The sequence below is a fragment of the Orycteropus afer genome, unplaced genomic scaffold (genome assembly GCF_000298275.1).
Source record: "Orycteropus afer afer isolate SDZICR_OR568_19922 unplaced genomic scaffold, OryAfe1.0 scaffold00090, whole genome shotgun sequence".
In the NCBI taxonomy this organism is placed as follows: domain Eukaryota; kingdom Metazoa; phylum Chordata; class Mammalia; order Tubulidentata; family Orycteropodidae; genus Orycteropus; species Orycteropus afer.
In genome coordinates, this window is record NW_006921677.1 from 7,469,432 (window position 1) to 7,487,193 (window position 17,762).

The following is a 17,762-nucleotide window of genomic DNA, read 5'->3' on the forward strand; positions in this document are numbered from 1 at the left end:
TATATATATAAGTTTGACAGAATATTTTTACATATGTGTTTACACATGCTGCAAATAAACCCATGAATGAATGTAGTAGAGCATACCAAGGGGCGAAGTTAGGAAAACTTCTTAGTCATAACCAAAAACCCTGAGGGTGTGAGTGGCTGGGCCTGAGGCCTCAGGACATCAAGGTCAATTGACACAACATAGTCCGTAAAGACAGTGTTCCACATCCTGCTTTGGTTAGTAGTAACTGAGGTCTTAAAAGCTGGGGAGCAGCCATCTAAGCTTTCGCCCCATCTGGAGCAGAGAATAATGAAGAAAATAAGAGACACATGGAAACAATTAGTCCACGAGACTAATAGACCATGCTAACCTCGGCTTCCACAACTCTGAGACCAGAACTAAATGGTTCCTGCCTGCCACTACCAACTATTCTGAAAGGGATCACATTAGAAAGTCCTAAAGTGGGAGGAGCTCTGGTAACATAGTGCCTAAGGCACTTGACTGCTAACCAGAAGGCTGGTGGTTCAAACCCACCAGCCACTCCTCAGAAGGATTGGGCAATCTACTTCCATAGTGATACTGCGTCAGAAACCCAAGGAGGGGTTGCTATGAGTCAGGTCCGACTCAACAGCACATAACAACAACAGTAGAGTGGGAGAAAAATGTAGAACAAACCTCAAAATTATATAAAAAAAAGAAAAAAGTCCAGAATTACTGGTTGCATAGAGACTGGTGAAACCCCAGAGACTGTGGCCCATGGTCAGCCTTTGGAGCTGGAACTGAACGTACTCCCAATAGTTGAATTTTCAGTGAAACACTAGACAGGTTTACAAGAAGAACAGTAACTCTAGGAAGCTAAGTCACTCCTTAGAACCATTCAGATCAACCATTCAAGATCAAAAGGGCAACATATGCCCAAGGACAGAGTTCAGGTGGCAGGAAGGGTTTGGAGAGAAGGAGAAATAGAAATACACAGGGAGGAGGATGTGGAAGGAGTGATGTTACTTTGAGGGGATTATAATCAATAGCATGAAGCAAATTGTGTGTGAATTAGTGAATGCAGAACTGATTTGCTCTGTAAACTTTCACCCAAATCATAATAAAAAGTTTAAAAAAAAATTTAGCTTTATCAACTACTAAGTATTAATTTAAGGAGCTCTGGTGGCACAGTGCTTAAGGCATTTGACTTCTAACCAGAAGGTTGGCAATTCAAACCCACCAGCCACTCCACAGAAGGAAGGCAGGGCAGTCTACTTCCATAAAGATTTAACTGCCTTGGAAACCCAGAGGTAGTCATATTGAGTCGGAATCAACTCGATGGCAGTGAGTTTGGTTTTTTGGAAGTACTGATTTACATGTGTTTGAGTTTGAGGGATACCTGATACTAGAATTAATATCTATTTTAATTTTAATAATTAGAAAGGAATCTGGTATATAATTCAGAAAGACTGAAAACCATAGAAAAGTGATTTTAAAACTACAATTATATGTTTAGGATCTGAATTCCTAGCTCCCAGTGATATTTCGTCAACGTTAAAGGTCATTTTTCTCACCCTACATATCTACAGATATGGTTTGTTTTCCTAAGTGAATAGGAGATACATAGCTACAGTGAAATGATCTTAAGTCTGAATAGCAGTAGCTTACTTTAGTGCAATTTACTTAAATAGTTTTCAGCATAAAATTTGAATCTTAATGTGGAAAAGAAAATACAGATTTGAGCACTGAATATTTTATTAGATTTTGTAAATCTACAGGACCTTAATCTCTTATACAAATGTGGTTCAAAATTCTGAATTTTTTTTCTTTAATAGAAAGTGAATTTATCGCATCATCCCCAGCAGAGTCTGGGGTAACACCCCTAGTAAAATTTATTTATAATTCTTCAGTTATACAGTGAAATGCAAGAATATTCACAATAAGTGGAATAAACAAACTACAAATAATCTCATGTTTAAATTATTTGCTATGAGTTTAAGTCTGCTTAGGTTTTACCACCACGTGAGTTATAATAAACTGATTTTCAGATTGGGTTTCTGGATTACTCATGAACCTCAAAACTATCATTTCAAGCTTACTAAATAGGAGATCATACTTTAATAACTATCTGAAGACTCATTTCACTTTATATTTTTTTAAAGTTACTTTTTTCCTGTGTTAAAATAATGTTCTGCCTGTGTACTGCTGGAGTTTCTGATTCTGAAGTGTCTTTTATAATAGATATTTTGGGTTTTGGTTGTATTTTCTTGGTGTTTTGTGTGTGTGTTTTCCAAAGTACAGATTTTTGGTAATGTACATTTCATCTTCCCAAGCTGAGTTTTCAGATCCTTTGTGTTTTGTAAGCTCTTGTCACCCTCCCCACCCTGCTCCTTTGATCATGTCAGCTCATCTTCTCTAGCTTTTGGAGTGCTTTCTCCATGTAAGAGGTGGAATAACAAAATTTGGAGTTATTTCATTCAAATTCCTACTCAAAAGAACTGATTAGTTAGGATCTACTAAACAAAGATAGTTTCTGACCTCTGACCTCATGTATAACAGAAAGAAACATTGCTGATCCTGAGTCATCCTCTTAATCATTGTCATGTTTGAGTCCATTGTTACTAAACACTTCTACCAAAACCAAAAACCAAATTCACTGCTGTTGAGTTGGTCCCGACTCATAGCAACCCCTCCGTGGGTTTACGAGTCAGTGTCTCTATGGAAGCTAAATGGGCTTGAACCGCCAGCCTTCTGTTTAGCGGTAGGGACAAATTCAACAACTTTCCAGATCCAGTTACTCTGCAGTTGGAAACTTTGTTAGAAAGTTTGTCTTGATATTTAATTTAAAGCTGCCTCCTTGAATTTAAATCTACAAGTTCCTATTATGCCTTGGTAAGCATACTGAATACATTTTCTTGCTCTGCAATTTTAGTGTCCTTCAAATGTTTGAAGTCCTGTTGTGCTTCCGCCCGTAATCCCAGTTCCAGTTGAAAAATGCTCAGGTTCTAATCATATCCCTCACATCACTATTCTCTGCATAAATTGTCAAGTGCTCTATGTATGAGATTTGTTTTAAACACTTAATTCATACATTAAAAATTTGAATATTTCTTGTAAATATTAAATTTTAAGTTGTTATCTATTTCTTTCTAACTTTAAAATACTGCTTTGTGGGCTGTTTTTTCCTCTTTGTACTACTAAATATTTTTGTGACCTCAGAGCGCAGTTTTTTTTAATCTCTTGAATTGAGTTATTGTTTGAGTTAATCACCAGGGGTCCCTCCTGATCTAAAAATGCTTGTTCTGTGGAATGACTTTGATTCTGATTTGGTCATCTGTCAAAGTAACCATCTTGGCCATCTTTCTCTGAATTGCAAACTTGAGATAGACTAGCAGCATAAAAATCTTCTGCCTTGAGATCTTAGTCTATTAGAAATTTAGGAAGATTTGGTAATTTTTGTTTTATTTCCATTATTTAGCATTTGGTTAGACTTCTGAGTTCTAACAATATCTTGATCTGAGATCTTCTTGATTTTCTGTACATATAGTAACTAGAACCCAGTTCCGATTATATTTGCCCAAATTTACTATCTTCCTTTTGTCCAAGCTGTCCTGTTCACCCAGCTTCTTTGTTGGGTTGGAATTTTATTCCCAAGAATGATAAAAATCTTAGCATTTTATAGCTGAGAAGAACCTTAATGATCATCTAATTTAATCTCTTTCATATTTTAGATATTAAACCCCCAAAAGTTAAATACTCAGGTAGTTGTGCTAGACCTGAGGACTAAAAACAAAGTCTCTTGGTTGCTAGATTTGTGGTTTTTATCACCATCACTTCCAGCTTATATGTATGCTGTGCATTTCTTCTGTATCATTTACCAAAAATGTCCAGAGAAAATTCATAACTAGGCTATGGAGTATAGAGATAGCTTAACAAATAGGCTTAAATCTGTTAGGAGAAAATTAACAGTTGTTGAAAAGTGAAATTCAGAGAACCCTCAGAAACACAGGTTTTAAGATATTAATTTAAATAGGGTAAAAACTTGGAACCACTATTCAAATTGATTTCTAGTTTATTATCACAAGTTTTCTTTTTTTAATTTTTTAAAAAAATTAATTTTTACTTATTTATTTTTACCTCTGTGCACCTCTCTGTCTTCCTTTTCCTTAGTGTTGTGTTGGTCACCTGATTTGGTGTATTGCCTTTCCCTTCACCCAAATCAATATTTGTCTCTTAACCTTTAATTTAAATATCAGCAAGCTTTTTATAAAGGAGTACTTTAATCCATACAGATTGTTTTGCATGTACATATGTCTTTATTGAGTACTAAATTACTGTTTTTCTAGATAAAAGGGTCTGTTTTTTCCAAAATTTACTGAGGATGTAGAAGATCCTACTAAAAAGTTCAAGACTTAGGCAACTCACTCATACTTAAAATACTTGAGTGTAAACCTCAGTAATACCTAATTACCTGATAATATCTAATTAAGAATTCTTACATTGAAACAAGTAATTGTTTTTATGGATTTTTTTAAACATAAGAGTAGCCTTGGTTTAATCGTGAACATCTTTCAGGATAGCATTACTTTTTGTAGAGACTCTTGAAGTTTTAACAGAACTCATTTCCATTACGTGGAAATATTCATGTTAACAGAAAGTTACTTTTATGACAGTATTTAGGAATCAGCCTATTATCAATAGAAATCATCCCTGTAGATTTCAAATTTGACAACTACATACATAGGAAAGAAATCATCAAAAGACAGATAGATGCCTGAACAGGTTTGTAACATTTAAACAAAAAAAAAAAGTATAATTTTTCCAGTGAGAAATTTACTTTTTGCCCTTGTTGCCCAAGAAATTGTTCAGCTCAAGTATAAGAGCCTATGTAGACACTAGTAACTTCCTGTAGTTCAGTAGTATTTCATAATTTTCTGATCCATTCAAAATATGGTAGAATTTCTACCTAAATCATTTGTTTTCTGGTTGTACTAGGCAGAAGCAGCATCCTGGGGGACAAAGGAAAATTCTTCATGAGTGAAAAGTATAAAACTTGATAAATTGATATTTTAACTAATATATCAAAATGCAATTAACAACAACAACAGTAAATTAGATGACAGTATTTTGAAAACAAACTTTAGATTGAGGACAGTTTCATGACTCACAGATTCCCTGGTACCCAGGGATATGGGAATACTCTTTTTTTGTTTTAAAATAATTCTTACCTATACAATTCAGGCTTCTTAAAGAAGCCTTTAAGACAGATGTATTGTTATTATATGTGCTTTTTTTCCCCCTTTTTTTTTAATTGGCAAAAAAGAAAAAAAGTTTCCTTTTAAAAACTGCACACCTTTTTTGGGGGGGATAATAAATGAACATTTTTTTGTTTGTTTTTTTTTTTAGAACTGAGCTCTCCATAGACAAACATAAGTAGCATAACACAGTGTCTTTCCTCAGACATCATTCTGTACAGTAAATCAACATAAACAACTCCGTTCTTTATTGACTGGATTTTTTCCAGGTGGGTTAATTGGGTGGGGAAAATTAATTAATTAACCTTAACATTTGGAGCCTCTTTTCTTCCTATTAAACTTAAAGGATGGGTTATTTTTAAAAACAGAAATAAAAAGATAAACCAAAAACCTAGCTTTCATAATATAGAGGAAATTTTTGTAATGACTAAAATTTTAAAATATATTGAACAGTTATTATTTATACACAGAAATATTAGGAATCGTCTGAATGCACTGGGTCAATAATATGGATAGAATACAAACCAAGTGGTAATTATCAGATTTATTCTCAAACTCAATCTAAAGCTGAATTCCAGATCTGTGGATTAAAAAAGCTGGTATTACCTTTCTACACTGTCTCACACAAGTGTCACAGCTTTACAGAAATAATGGTGTTGAAACTTGGGAAGTGAGCAGTTCTCTTTGCTTTTGTTTAACTCAAGAAGCTTAATATTTTTTTTTTTTTTTTCTTTTAAACTCAAGCCACTCTTCTAAAATGTGGTAGCAGAAATGCTGAAGATTTCATTTGGGGGAATGATCTTTAACAGGATCATGAACTATTGTCAAGTGCTATAGTACAAATTTTTAATGCTGAAATGTGTTTTAATATTGAAAGACGTACATGACATCTGTGTGTTTTTATAAAGTGTTTCCTTATTTTATGTTCAGCATTTACAGCCGAACAATACCAGCAACATCAACAGCAACTGGCACTAATGCAGAAACAGCAGCTTGCACAAATTCATCAACAGCAAGCAAATAGTAATTCCTGCACCAACACTTCACAGGTGAGGGATTTGTCTGTCTTATGATTATCCCTCATTGTTTCCCACCAGAGTTCATCTCTAATTATCAACTGTTGTCATAGAACCTTGCATCTAACCAGCAGAAAAGTGGCTTTCGCCTGAATCTACATCATAGCCACTCTATACAGGGTTTAGAAAGAACATTACAGGTGAGTATGGAAGCTGTTGATTCTGCTCCCTATTTTAAAAAGTAAAACTTGAAATCATAGTTAAGTGAGATGGAGATGCCATTTAATCTCTAGTCCATTAATGTATTGCTTTAATATATAAACTTGGTTCATTATCTTAGGAATTTTATTAAGATTTTTCAAATTATCACTCTGAAAAATCTCTCTTTCACTATGGAAAAAAAAAATCCCTTTTAAACCTAAACATGATAAATGTTTGCCATTTAAACATATTTAGGGCTTAAAAGCTGAGATTTGAGTCTTAAGTATCTTGCAACAAATTTTTAAAAATTTAAGGAGCTTCTCATTTTCTAGGCTAAGCTATGATACTACTGTTTTTGGTTATTTCAGTTTCCAAAAGGATGATTACTCTAAGATACCTTGGTTTGTATGTGTTTATATATACATGTGTGTAAGTCAGCTTAAGGAAATCTATGTATTCCTCATACATATTTGCAAAGCACTGAAGTGTTTTCCCAACATATTTTTCTGTCCAATACTTTTTGTTGTAGATTTGCAGTTTCTATATAATAGAAGATTCATTTTTATAATTGACTTACAAATAATTATATGTCATGTATGAAGATCAGAATTTATAACCCTTGGGTTATAAAGTCACTGTTCCTCAAATATGTAACTATCAAAAGAGGCAAAGAGATTTTAGTGATTTGCCACTTTTAGATTTAAATTGATTTTGATATACCTGTGTAGCTTTAATATTAACTTGAGACAAAGTGATATTCATTAGATTTGTTTTATATCTTCTTTTTAGGGTTTTGTTTCCAAGACTTTGGATTCTGCTAGTGCTCAATTTGCTGCTTCTGCTTTGGTGACATCAGAGCAACTGATGGGATTCAAGATGAAGGATGATGTGGTGCTTGGAATTGGGGTGAATGGCGTCCTTCCAGCCTCAGGTAAGAAAAAGAAAAGTTGTTTTGATTGTATGTATTTCATGTTTGTAATACAGACAGCAGAGTTGCACATTGCTTAGATGCTTCTTTCTGTTTCTCTGTAGGAGTATACAAGGGCTTACACCTCAGTAGTACTACACCAACAGCACTTGTACATACAAGTTCATCAACAGCAGGTTCAACTTTGTTACAGCCTTCAAATATAACACAGACTTCAAGTTCCCACAGTGCACTGAGTCATCAAGTAACTGCTGCCAATTCTGCAACAACTCAGGTTCTGATTGGGAACAACATTCGATTAACTGTACCTTCATCAGTTGCCACTGTAAACTCTATTACTCCCCTAAATGCACGACATATACCTAGGACTTTAAGTGCTGTTCCATCATCTGCCTTAAAGCTGGCTGCCGCAGCAAACTGTCAAGTTTCCAAGGTTCCATCTTCATCCTCTGTAGATTCAGTTCCAAGGTGAGTAGGTATTTTTTAATAAAAATACAAGTGTTTGAAAATCACAAGATAGAACTTAAATTCTCTGACATTGCTTTTACCTGATTCTTTGTGTTTTCTGTTTTCTTTCCTTTCACCCATTGAAAGATGTATAGATAAGAATTGATTCCTTATTTATTCAAGAACTAAACAGATGAATGTTAAAAGTTCAATATTAGTGGAGAATTTGAACCAAATGATACAGTAAAATATTACATGTCTTAGATATCCCTTTCTTACTAAAATGCTTCCATTTTTCTTGTACCTTTGAATTTTCAGTTTTTAAGCTAGGATCTCTCTTCAGAGTGTTTCTTCTATTTATGATTTCTTCCATAGCTTGCCATGGAGAGAATTAAAACTGATAGAACCATGCCTAATGTGTTAAGCTGTTCTTAATAATGTAAATACTATACAGGCTTACAGTACTCATGCCAGTTCACCTTTTTATCAAAGCATTATTTTTGATGCTAACTTGTCTTCTTGGATTTCAATAAACAGTGTAGAATGTTTGTTCAGTATTGTTGTTTTAAATATTAATGATAACAAAAATCCTGCTGTTACAAGGTACTATTGGGAGAAAGAAAAAGAGAAAAGACAAGGAGTTTTCAGTTTAGTTAGAAAATAAACATAAAAATATAAAAAGTTAAATAATGTTAACCTATAAATAGCTGAAAATTATTCTAACATTATCATAAAGTATTATATGTTTGTCAGTTAATTATATAGATGATGGCTGTAATTTTAGTATAAGGAGAAATCTTTTCACACCAGGGGTATTCTGGGAATGTCCTACAAAATGAGCAGATTCAACTTGGGGTTGAATGTGATTATACAGAAAAAGAAAGAGGACTTTCAGTCAGGTGGTATGCACTAAGTAAAAACACAAAGTTGGGAAAATATAAGTGTATTCAGAAGTTAATGAGAAGACTATTTTGTCTAGAGGTCTAAGAAAGGTTAGTAGTTGAAGTTAGAATGGCAGGGAGAGGTCATACTATGGGGCGTCTTGAATGCAAGAGTAATATTTAGATTTCTGCAGCCAGCAGTGACCCAGAGAGAGAAGCAGTGTTTGTAGCAACAGATTATAGCTTTTCTTTTCCAAACCTGCACATTCCTGTCTCCTTCAAACATAAGTAATAGTCATGGTCTATTCATACTAATCCATTCTTACTAGTATTCTGGATCCAGGAAAAGCTATCAATCAATTATAGTTCTGGCTTAAATATAGAATACTATGATTTTCATTGCTATAGAATTGTATAACCATGGAACATTAGCAGTTAAAGATAAAACTTTAAAAATCACTTACTTTAATTCTTTTGTTTTAAAGATGAGGAAACTGAGATCCAGAAAAGTTTACTGACTTCTCCAAAGATACTTAGCAATCTAGGTGATAGAACAACTAAAACTCGAATCTTCTGTGTACTACTAGCTCAGTAGATGTCCTACTCAAACCCATATACGGTCACGCATTGCTTAATGTTCCCAAAACATTCTGTGCCATAGGACGTTACATGATTTCAGACATTGGGTCCTGAATTCCTAAGTCTGTCTTTAAGTCAGAATTGTACGTAAGTGAGAACAGTTAGGTACAGTTTGTATCTAATTAACATCAGTCAAATGTTTTTCTTAGTATATATTATATAGTAAGGTACTTGACTGCTAACCAGAAGGCTGGCAGTTCAAACCCACCAGCCACTCCTCGGAAGGAAGGTGGGGCAATCTACTTCCGTAGAGATACTGCCTTGGAAACCCAAGGAGGGGTCCAACTCAACAGCATATAACAACAGCAACCTTTCTACACATAAACAACATAAAGGAGCACTTCCAGGCACATATAACATCTTTAACATCATAATACAGTTTTGGTTCATGTCATAAAATAACAATAATTATTGTTAATAACAATAATTTGTTATTAAGAACAGTTGTATATACGTAGAATATTTTAATATCATAGGCTTTACAGAGGTTGTGACCATGGATGTATATGCAGCCAGACATTGCCCAAACAGATGTTACACAACTCACAACTGTAGAAGAATCCTGACTTAAAGTTCTGACATAAACTTCGGTCACATTTGTTTCTGTTAAAAAAATTTTATAAATTTAATATAGGAGGAAATTATGAACTTAATCTTGGGATCTTTGTGTTTTTAACATCGAGGTTAAAGCATCCATCATCTGCCTGAAAGCTGGATGCCGCAGCAGACTATCAGTTTTCTAAGAGTTTAGTTGATAATATAATTGACCGTGGAATTTATATCTGATACAAGTTTGATTTCTTGATAATAAGCTGTATGTCTTTACTTGGTACCTTATCCAAAAAAGACACATTTATTCTTATTATTAAAATTAATTAAGCTTATTATTGGGAAGATAGTCTTGACCTGTTAAATTTGTTTGTTGCAGATAAAGTAATTGAGTGAACTTTATTTCAACAGGGAAAATCATGAATCAGAAAAGCCAGCACTGAACAACATAGCAGACAATACAGTAGCAATGGAGGTGACGTAGTTTCCTCAGGAATGGAACTGCAGCCTTGGGGACTTGATTAGGTGCTATGCATCAGTAGCATTTTGAATGCAAGGGATGATGGAATGCAGCACATGCGTTTCTGTGGCAGCTGTGGGGACTTGACAGCAATGCTCATCTCTCATGCTTCGATTTTTCTTTTCTTACTGTTAATAGGAAAAAAAAATCAACATCTGTAAATTAAGAATACAGCAGTTATCTGTACAGTACTGCATATTTGTAATACCCTTGTATATATGTTACTTGAATACAGAAATGTTCATTTGTGATGCTTTGCACTTGGGGGTGGGGGGCGGGAGGGAAATTGCAACAAAGAGTGTGAGATGTGAGATTGTATAGAGATGAAGTGTCATCACATCATGTGCATGGTGCGGAACCTGCTGTTTTATCTATTTATTGTGCCGTGTTTACAGTTTTTTGTACACTGTACCTTCATTGGTTCCTGTGCTGTAGTAAATGTGTTAGGTAGCTGTGGACTCCTTGGTATTTTGTAAATGGTATAACATAACTTGGTTCCCCTCTGGGTCCCTGAGTTTTCTGTGTATCATGTGAAAAAAAAAAAAAAATGGTGACATACATACAGAAATTTTACAAAAAAAAAAAAAAAAAGGCATCAGTTTTAAAAAAAAATGGGGAATGTACTGTTAAATGGGGATCTTCCTGGTCTACTATCATTAGGACAAGTAACAAGCTAAAAATGAAGTCTCTTGAATCTTCCCATCCCCACTTGCCCACAAAACAGTGGGTGGTTTCTGGTACTTAAAGCACTAATGTTATGTTGCTGCTCTACAAACAGCCCAATAGTCCCATTTCCTTCCACACCAAAAAGTGTTAAATCAAGTATGCAAATGGAGTCCTTACAACTGGAGTTTATGTTGTCTTGCCCTTTTTTTAGCACAAAAAAAAAAATTGTACTTTTTTATTGTCGAATTGTTTAAAAGACTTCATTCTTTACTTGTTCTTACAAAAAGGATATAAGGGAGAAGAATGCAGTAATTGCTGTACGTGTATCATCATTCCAGTTTCTAAAAACAGCCAGCCAGCTTTTTTCCTTTTAAGATTCTTCAGAAGGCTGCAAGGCCAGAACCACAAATATCGGGTGCCTTCCTTTGGAAATATTTGACCTCTCTTCTGTGAAGAGAATGGTACTTAACAGACTACTACTAGTGCTTTGTCAGTACCGAAGTCTGAATGCCCAGTCCAATGGCATACATTATCCTTAAGGTTTTTAATCCCACCTGGAAATATTGTGATAGAATTCTCACAAAATAAACCCAGGGCATTACATGTTGACAAACTAATGTGTAGTGGTTTTTGCTTTTATTTTTAATCCAAGAACTTTTGTGTGACTTAAAATCATTCAATAAAAAGGGGGGATGGGAATGGGGAATGATAATTTTTTAGCTTTAAATTCATTTTTTCAACAATTATTCATTGAATGCCTACAATGCCAAGCACTGTTTTAGGTGCTATGACAGTACAAATCATCCCTCTCCTCTTAGAGCTTAATAATCTTATCAAGGAAGGAAAAATAAGTAAATTATCAGATTAATTTAAGTACTAAGGAGAAAAGTAAAGTGGAAAAAGAGGGGAAAGCAGTGCCAGGTTGATACGGAGGTTGCAGTTTTTAACAAGGTGGTCCAAGAAAGCCTGCCTCGCAGAGGTGGTCATGTTTGATCAGATGCTCAAAATTGGGAGAGCATTCCTGGCAGAGAAAACAAGTACAAAGATCCTAAGATGTGTTAAAATATATGTTAAAGGAGCAGCAGTGCAGCGGGAGCCGAGTGAAAGTGACAAGGTCAGAGAGTAATGGGGAACCTGATTGTTCAGGGCTGATGGGTGATTTTAAGGACTTTGACTTTTACTCAAGAAAGGAATTTTGAGCAGAGGAGTGATGTGAACTAAACAGTAGCTGGCTTTTGTGTTGAGGATAAAGAGGGGGAGCCAGATTAGGAAATATAATTGCAATACTCCAAGTAAGAGATGAGCTGATAGTGACAAGGCTGGTAGGATTCTGTTTATATTTTAAAGGTTGACCCAGTAAAATTTGCTCACTGAATAGATGTGAGGTACATGAGAAAGAGAAGATTTAAGGATGACTCTAAGTTATTTAGCCTAAGCAATTGGCCACAGTTGGAGAGCATTGTGGCAGGGGTATTTTGGGGATGATATTAGAAGCTCAATTTTGGAGTGTTAATTTGAGATATCTATTACACTTCTGAACAGAGATAGCAAAGTATAGAGTTGCATATAAATGTCTGGAGCGTAGAGGAAACCTCAAAACCTGAGAGTCATCTTTATAGATGAAGTTTAAAGCCATGAATCTGGATAAGAGCACCAAGAGAATGGAATTAAATCTCCATGTAATGTAGTTATCAATGGGCATTTTAGGTTTTTTTTTTAACACTTAAGAGAATTCCATCTCAAAGGCATAGACATCCAATTTGATTAACTACTTTTGTTTATTCTATACTGTGTTCCTTATCCTGTTCTACAGCTTAATGTTTTTTTAAGATAAACTGCCTTTTAGTAGTAGTGGCTGATCACTGTAACTGAAAATAACAGATGGATTAAATGTATCAAGAATAATTTAGGATTGAAATTTCTAGAATAAACCCAGTGGGTAGAATGAGGTCAGAGTCCTCAGAGCCTGTCTAGTATACCAAATGTCCACAGATAAATTTGTAAGTGGATTGCAGGGTTAGAAAATGAATCTTCATCAAGCTACCCAGTCAGGAATTTTGAGTCTTGCATTGGGGCTGAGAAGTGGCAAAAGACATTAATGATTAACATCCACGTAGCACTTAATCCTCTCATGCACGTTTTAAAATACGGAAATTTACTCAAAACTGAATTGTCAGCATCCAGATTTCTTGCTGTTTTTCTCTATACTCTGCTGCCAATGTTGTAGTAGACTGAAGAACTTAATACAAAAGAGCAATTTATACACTAAGACCTTAGGAAAAGTGAAATAGGCCATTGGGGAACTTTGATACCTAGTCTTCCTAACAACCACTTACTGAGTATTTACAATTTAACATATTCTATACATATTCATATTAAATAGTAATTTTTTAATCCTGTCAAAAACCTTTTAAATAAATGCCAGGATTATCACTGTTTTAGAGGTGAGATCAGGTGATTCACTCAAGTGAATACAGTGATTGTTAGTCTAGTATTTAAACTCATCTGCCAGACTAAATAGCTGCTATGTTTTTGCCACCCACTATTTAGTCAGTGGGAGCTATGGTGGTGTAGTGCCTAAGGCATTTGACTGCTAACCAGAAGGCTGGCGGTTCAAACCCACCAGCCACTCCTCAAAAGGAAGGGTGGGCAATCTACTTCCATGATGATACTGCCTCGGAAACTCAAGGAGGGGTAGCTATGAGTCAGACCTGACTCGACAGCAGTGAGTTCGGTTTGGTTTTTTATTTAGTCAGGGAACAGATTATTTAGCCAGTAAAAAAAATCTGGAAACAGATTTTGAACATAGCTTCCTTAGTAAACTTTGTGCCTATTCTTTAAAAAAAATAAGTACCATTAATTCCTTGACTCTGGTTGTACTTTTATCCATTTCACAGAAGTCCAAAAACCTTCCAAATTGGCTTTTTACCTATATAAATTTCATTTTTCCAAAAGGGCTATCTACGTAGTATGTTGTGAACTCCAAATTTAGGATTTTTCTATGATTATTATAATGTATAATATGCTACACTTGAGGTGCATATAATGTGTTCCCAAACAAAACTGACTGCCATCAAATCAATTCCAACTCAGTAACTCTAGGACAGAGTAGAACTGTCCCATAAGATTTCCAAGGCTGTAAATGGAAGCAGACTGCCACATCTTCCTCCCATGTAATGGTTAATGGGTTCAAACGGCCAACTTTTTGGTTAGCAGATGAGCAGTTTAACCACTGTGCCACCAGGGCTAGGGCTTCAAAGTCTCCACTAAGGAGAGCAGATCTCCATTTATCTATATGATATAGTGGTTTCTATTTAAGTACTCTTTCAACAGAAGGATTCTGCTACTAAAAGTTTAAATCACAGCAATAGAGGAATAAATAGATGAATAGCACATTGGTTCAATAAATTAACCATACCATGCACTGTTGTAAATGTTGGGAACACAGCAATATTCAAAGTTCTGGTATCATACAACTTATATTATAGTAGAGCATGCATTGAACGGTAAGCTAGGCAAAATTAAATAAACCTGATGTTAAAGGTGGAACTAACAAAATATTTAGTAGAATCATCATACTTTGGGTTTTTTAAATAAATAAGACATTTATCTAGTCTTGGAAATTAAGTTTCATGTAGGCAAATGTAAGATTTTTAAATACTCATTTTGAAAATAGTCTTAGAGAATGACATTAATAGTTAAAAAGATTTAGTTTGTAGGACTACTTGTAGAGCATTGGACTGTTTCCATCCATGTGTATTAGTTTCTGTGGCTGCTAAAACAAATTACCACCACAGATTTGGTGGCTTAAAATAACAAATTGATTGCCTCAGTTATGGAAGCCAGAAGTTTCACTGAACCCAATCCGAGATGTCAGGAAGACCACGCTCCCGCTGGAGGCTCTTGAGGAGAATCTGTTCCTTTGCTTCTTCCAGGTTCTAGCGGCTATGTAGCATTCCTTAGTATTCCTTGGCTTGTTTGGGCATCCCTTCCATCTCTGCCTGTGTATCTCCTCTCTGTGTCTCAAAATTCCTTCTGGCTCTCTCTTATAAGGATATGTATGAAAGCATTTAGGACTCACCTGAGTAATCCATTGAATAACCTTTCAATGTCCTTAATCACATCTTTCCCTTTATATGATAATATTCACAGATCCTAGGAATTAGCACGTGAACATGTATTTGGAGCCACAGTTAACTCCCCACCCCATGGTACCTCTCTGGCTCCAGATATCCAGATGGTAAAAAAAAGAAAAAGCACAAACAATAACAACAAGATTTACCCTTGTATCAAACATAGTTGTAAGTAGCTGGATTCCCCCCCCCCCTTAATTCTGCCATGTCCATCTCAAGAATAAAAAATCATATTGTTGATTTTCTAGAAAAAGCACCTATAAAATGAAAGAGATGAAGAGCATTGTGTAGTGCATAGACTGAAAATATTTGGTCTTCGTCTGGAAAGGTAGGATATACTTAGACTGGTCATTAAGTTTGTTCAGCAAATACTGAAATTCTGAAGATAAGAGAACCACTTTACCCACTACACATACTTGATTACAGGTAGTCCCTGGGTTACCAACGAGATCCATTCCTAAGTGTGTTTTTAAGTCAAATTTGTAAGTAAATCAGACCAGGTGCATACAGTTCTTAGTATCCTTACTTCAGTGCAAGAAAAGGCTTGATGACTTTTCAGTGATTTAATAGCTGCGTGTGTGGCAAGTAGGAGCTCTGGTGGCGTAGTGCCTAAGGCATTTGACTGCTAACCAGAAGGCTGGTGGTTCACATTCACCAGCCACTCCCTAAACGACTTGTGTCAAGATTTACTACCTTGCAAACCCAAAAGGGGTTGCTGTGATTTGGAATCAACTTAATGGCAGTGAGTATGGTTTTGAATTTTGGGGGGATGGCAAGTGAAGGTAGTTGTGAATAATTTGTTGCAAGTAGGGGCTGGTTCACTGGTTTCAAAGTGAGGGCAAATGTGCGTAACATTAAATGGCAAGTGTTTTGGTTACTTCACATTTCTCTAACAGAAAATACAACAAACAGAATGGCTTTAACAAGCAGGAGTTTATTCTTTACAGTTTAGGAAGCTAGAAGTTCGAGTTCAGAGTGCCAGGCTCTAGGGGCTGGGTGAAAGCCCCTCAGTCTTGGGCTTCAGCTCGGCCTCTTGCTTCTGGCCCACTGAAGCTAGAGATGTCTCTTCATTCAAGCAGCTGCTGGCTGCTGAAGCTAACAAGCCCCAGGTTAACAAATAAAATGGCACAGTCCCGATATTACCAAACCACATGGCAGGCCATTAATTCAAATCCATTAAGAGTTCCAAGATTGGCAGACAACATCGCAAGCTGCTGAATAACGACTCAACTACATGCAAGGCCCAAGTGTGCCAAAAGCTGCAGACCATTCCCAGAGCTTCTCCTTATATCCTGGAAGCAGACCACATCCCAGTAGCTGCTTGAGGGAAGATTCCACCACTGACATCATCTCACCATGGGGAATAACTACATCCCCCTGCCCAGCCACTCAAAACCATGCCCAGCCAAGTTGACAAATAACCTTAACTACCACAGCAAGTATGAGTTGTCTGTAAGTCATAGGTTTGTAGCTTACTGTATAGAAAAATATTTATGACTGTAAGTTTACAGTCAATTTAAGGAAACAATTATCCTTAAGAGTTAGCTAAATAAAAGGGCTTGTAATAGGTTTAAACAAAGATGCGTGCTGAAATAAATATTCTGCTATGGTCAAACTAGGGATTCTCTGAGAAAAATCTTACTTCCAAGATTTCATCACCCAAAACAACTCTAATTTCCCTAAGATTGACTATTCTGATTTGACTTGTCAAATTTTACTGTTAATCATGTGTGCTGTTGACTGTCAACTTTATATCTTATACTGTCTGTCCTAAGCTCCAAACTTACGCTGTTCAACACGATAGCTCAGCTAGCCACATGGTTACTTTAATTACGTAAAATGAAAGATTAAATTCCTCAGTTGCACTAGCCCCATTCAAGTGCTCAATAGCCATTAGGGCCTAGTGACCACCATACTGGACAAAACAAATATAGAACAATGACATCACTGCAGAATATTTTATTGGACAGTGCTATTCCAAAGCCATATATCTGTTTATTGATCATTTCCTCTTGGACATCAAACACTTCAAATTCAACATGTTCCACACTGACGTCATCTACTCTCTTCTCCCATTCCTCCCCACCCTGTAAGAAAACCCTGTATAGAGTCTGTTTTCTCTCCAGTGTTCTCTATCTTAATAAATGGCACCATAATTTACCCAGCCCTCTATAAACGGCACCATCATTTACCCAGCTCTCTGAACTAGCAATCTGATTCATCATTATTTTTTTTTTTTTCATCTATCCCATCTCTCAGGAAGCTCTGGTGGCATAGTGCCTAAGGCATTTGACTGCTAACCAGAAGGCTGGCGGTTAGGCACTAAAGTAACTGTGTTGGATTGGGTTCTCTAGAGAAACACAAAAACCAGCAAAGTATATATATATATATATTTGTAGAGAGAGAAAGAGAGAGAGAGAAATTTATCTTAGATAAATGGCTCACAAGCGTGTAGAAGCCGACAAGTTCAAGCTGAAAAGTTCGTCTCTGGAGGGGGATGGGGCCCAGGGCCATCTGGCTTTCACACGCACGGCAGAGGAGTTCAAGTCACAAAGTTCGT

At 35.8% G+C, this 17,762-nt stretch overlaps 1 protein-coding gene across 1 annotated transcript in view; it reads left to right on the top strand.

The window, feature by feature from the left end:
* EPC1 (enhancer of polycomb homolog 1) overlaps window positions 1-10,367 on the top strand; it is a 100,942-nt gene extending 90,575 nt beyond the window's left edge. The window contains exons 11-15 of the mRNA XM_007942457.2: window positions 6,153-6,271; window positions 6,352-6,438; window positions 7,229-7,370; window positions 7,472-7,835; window positions 10,295-10,367. Of these exons, the coding sequence (XP_007940648.1) occupies window positions 6,153-6,271; window positions 6,352-6,438; window positions 7,229-7,370; window positions 7,472-7,835; window positions 10,295-10,367 (785 nt within the window). The remainder of the gene's footprint in view (window positions 1-6,152; window positions 6,272-6,351; window positions 6,439-7,228; window positions 7,371-7,471; window positions 7,836-10,294) is intronic.
* The last annotated feature ends 7,395 nt before the right edge of the window (window positions 10,368-17,762 follow it).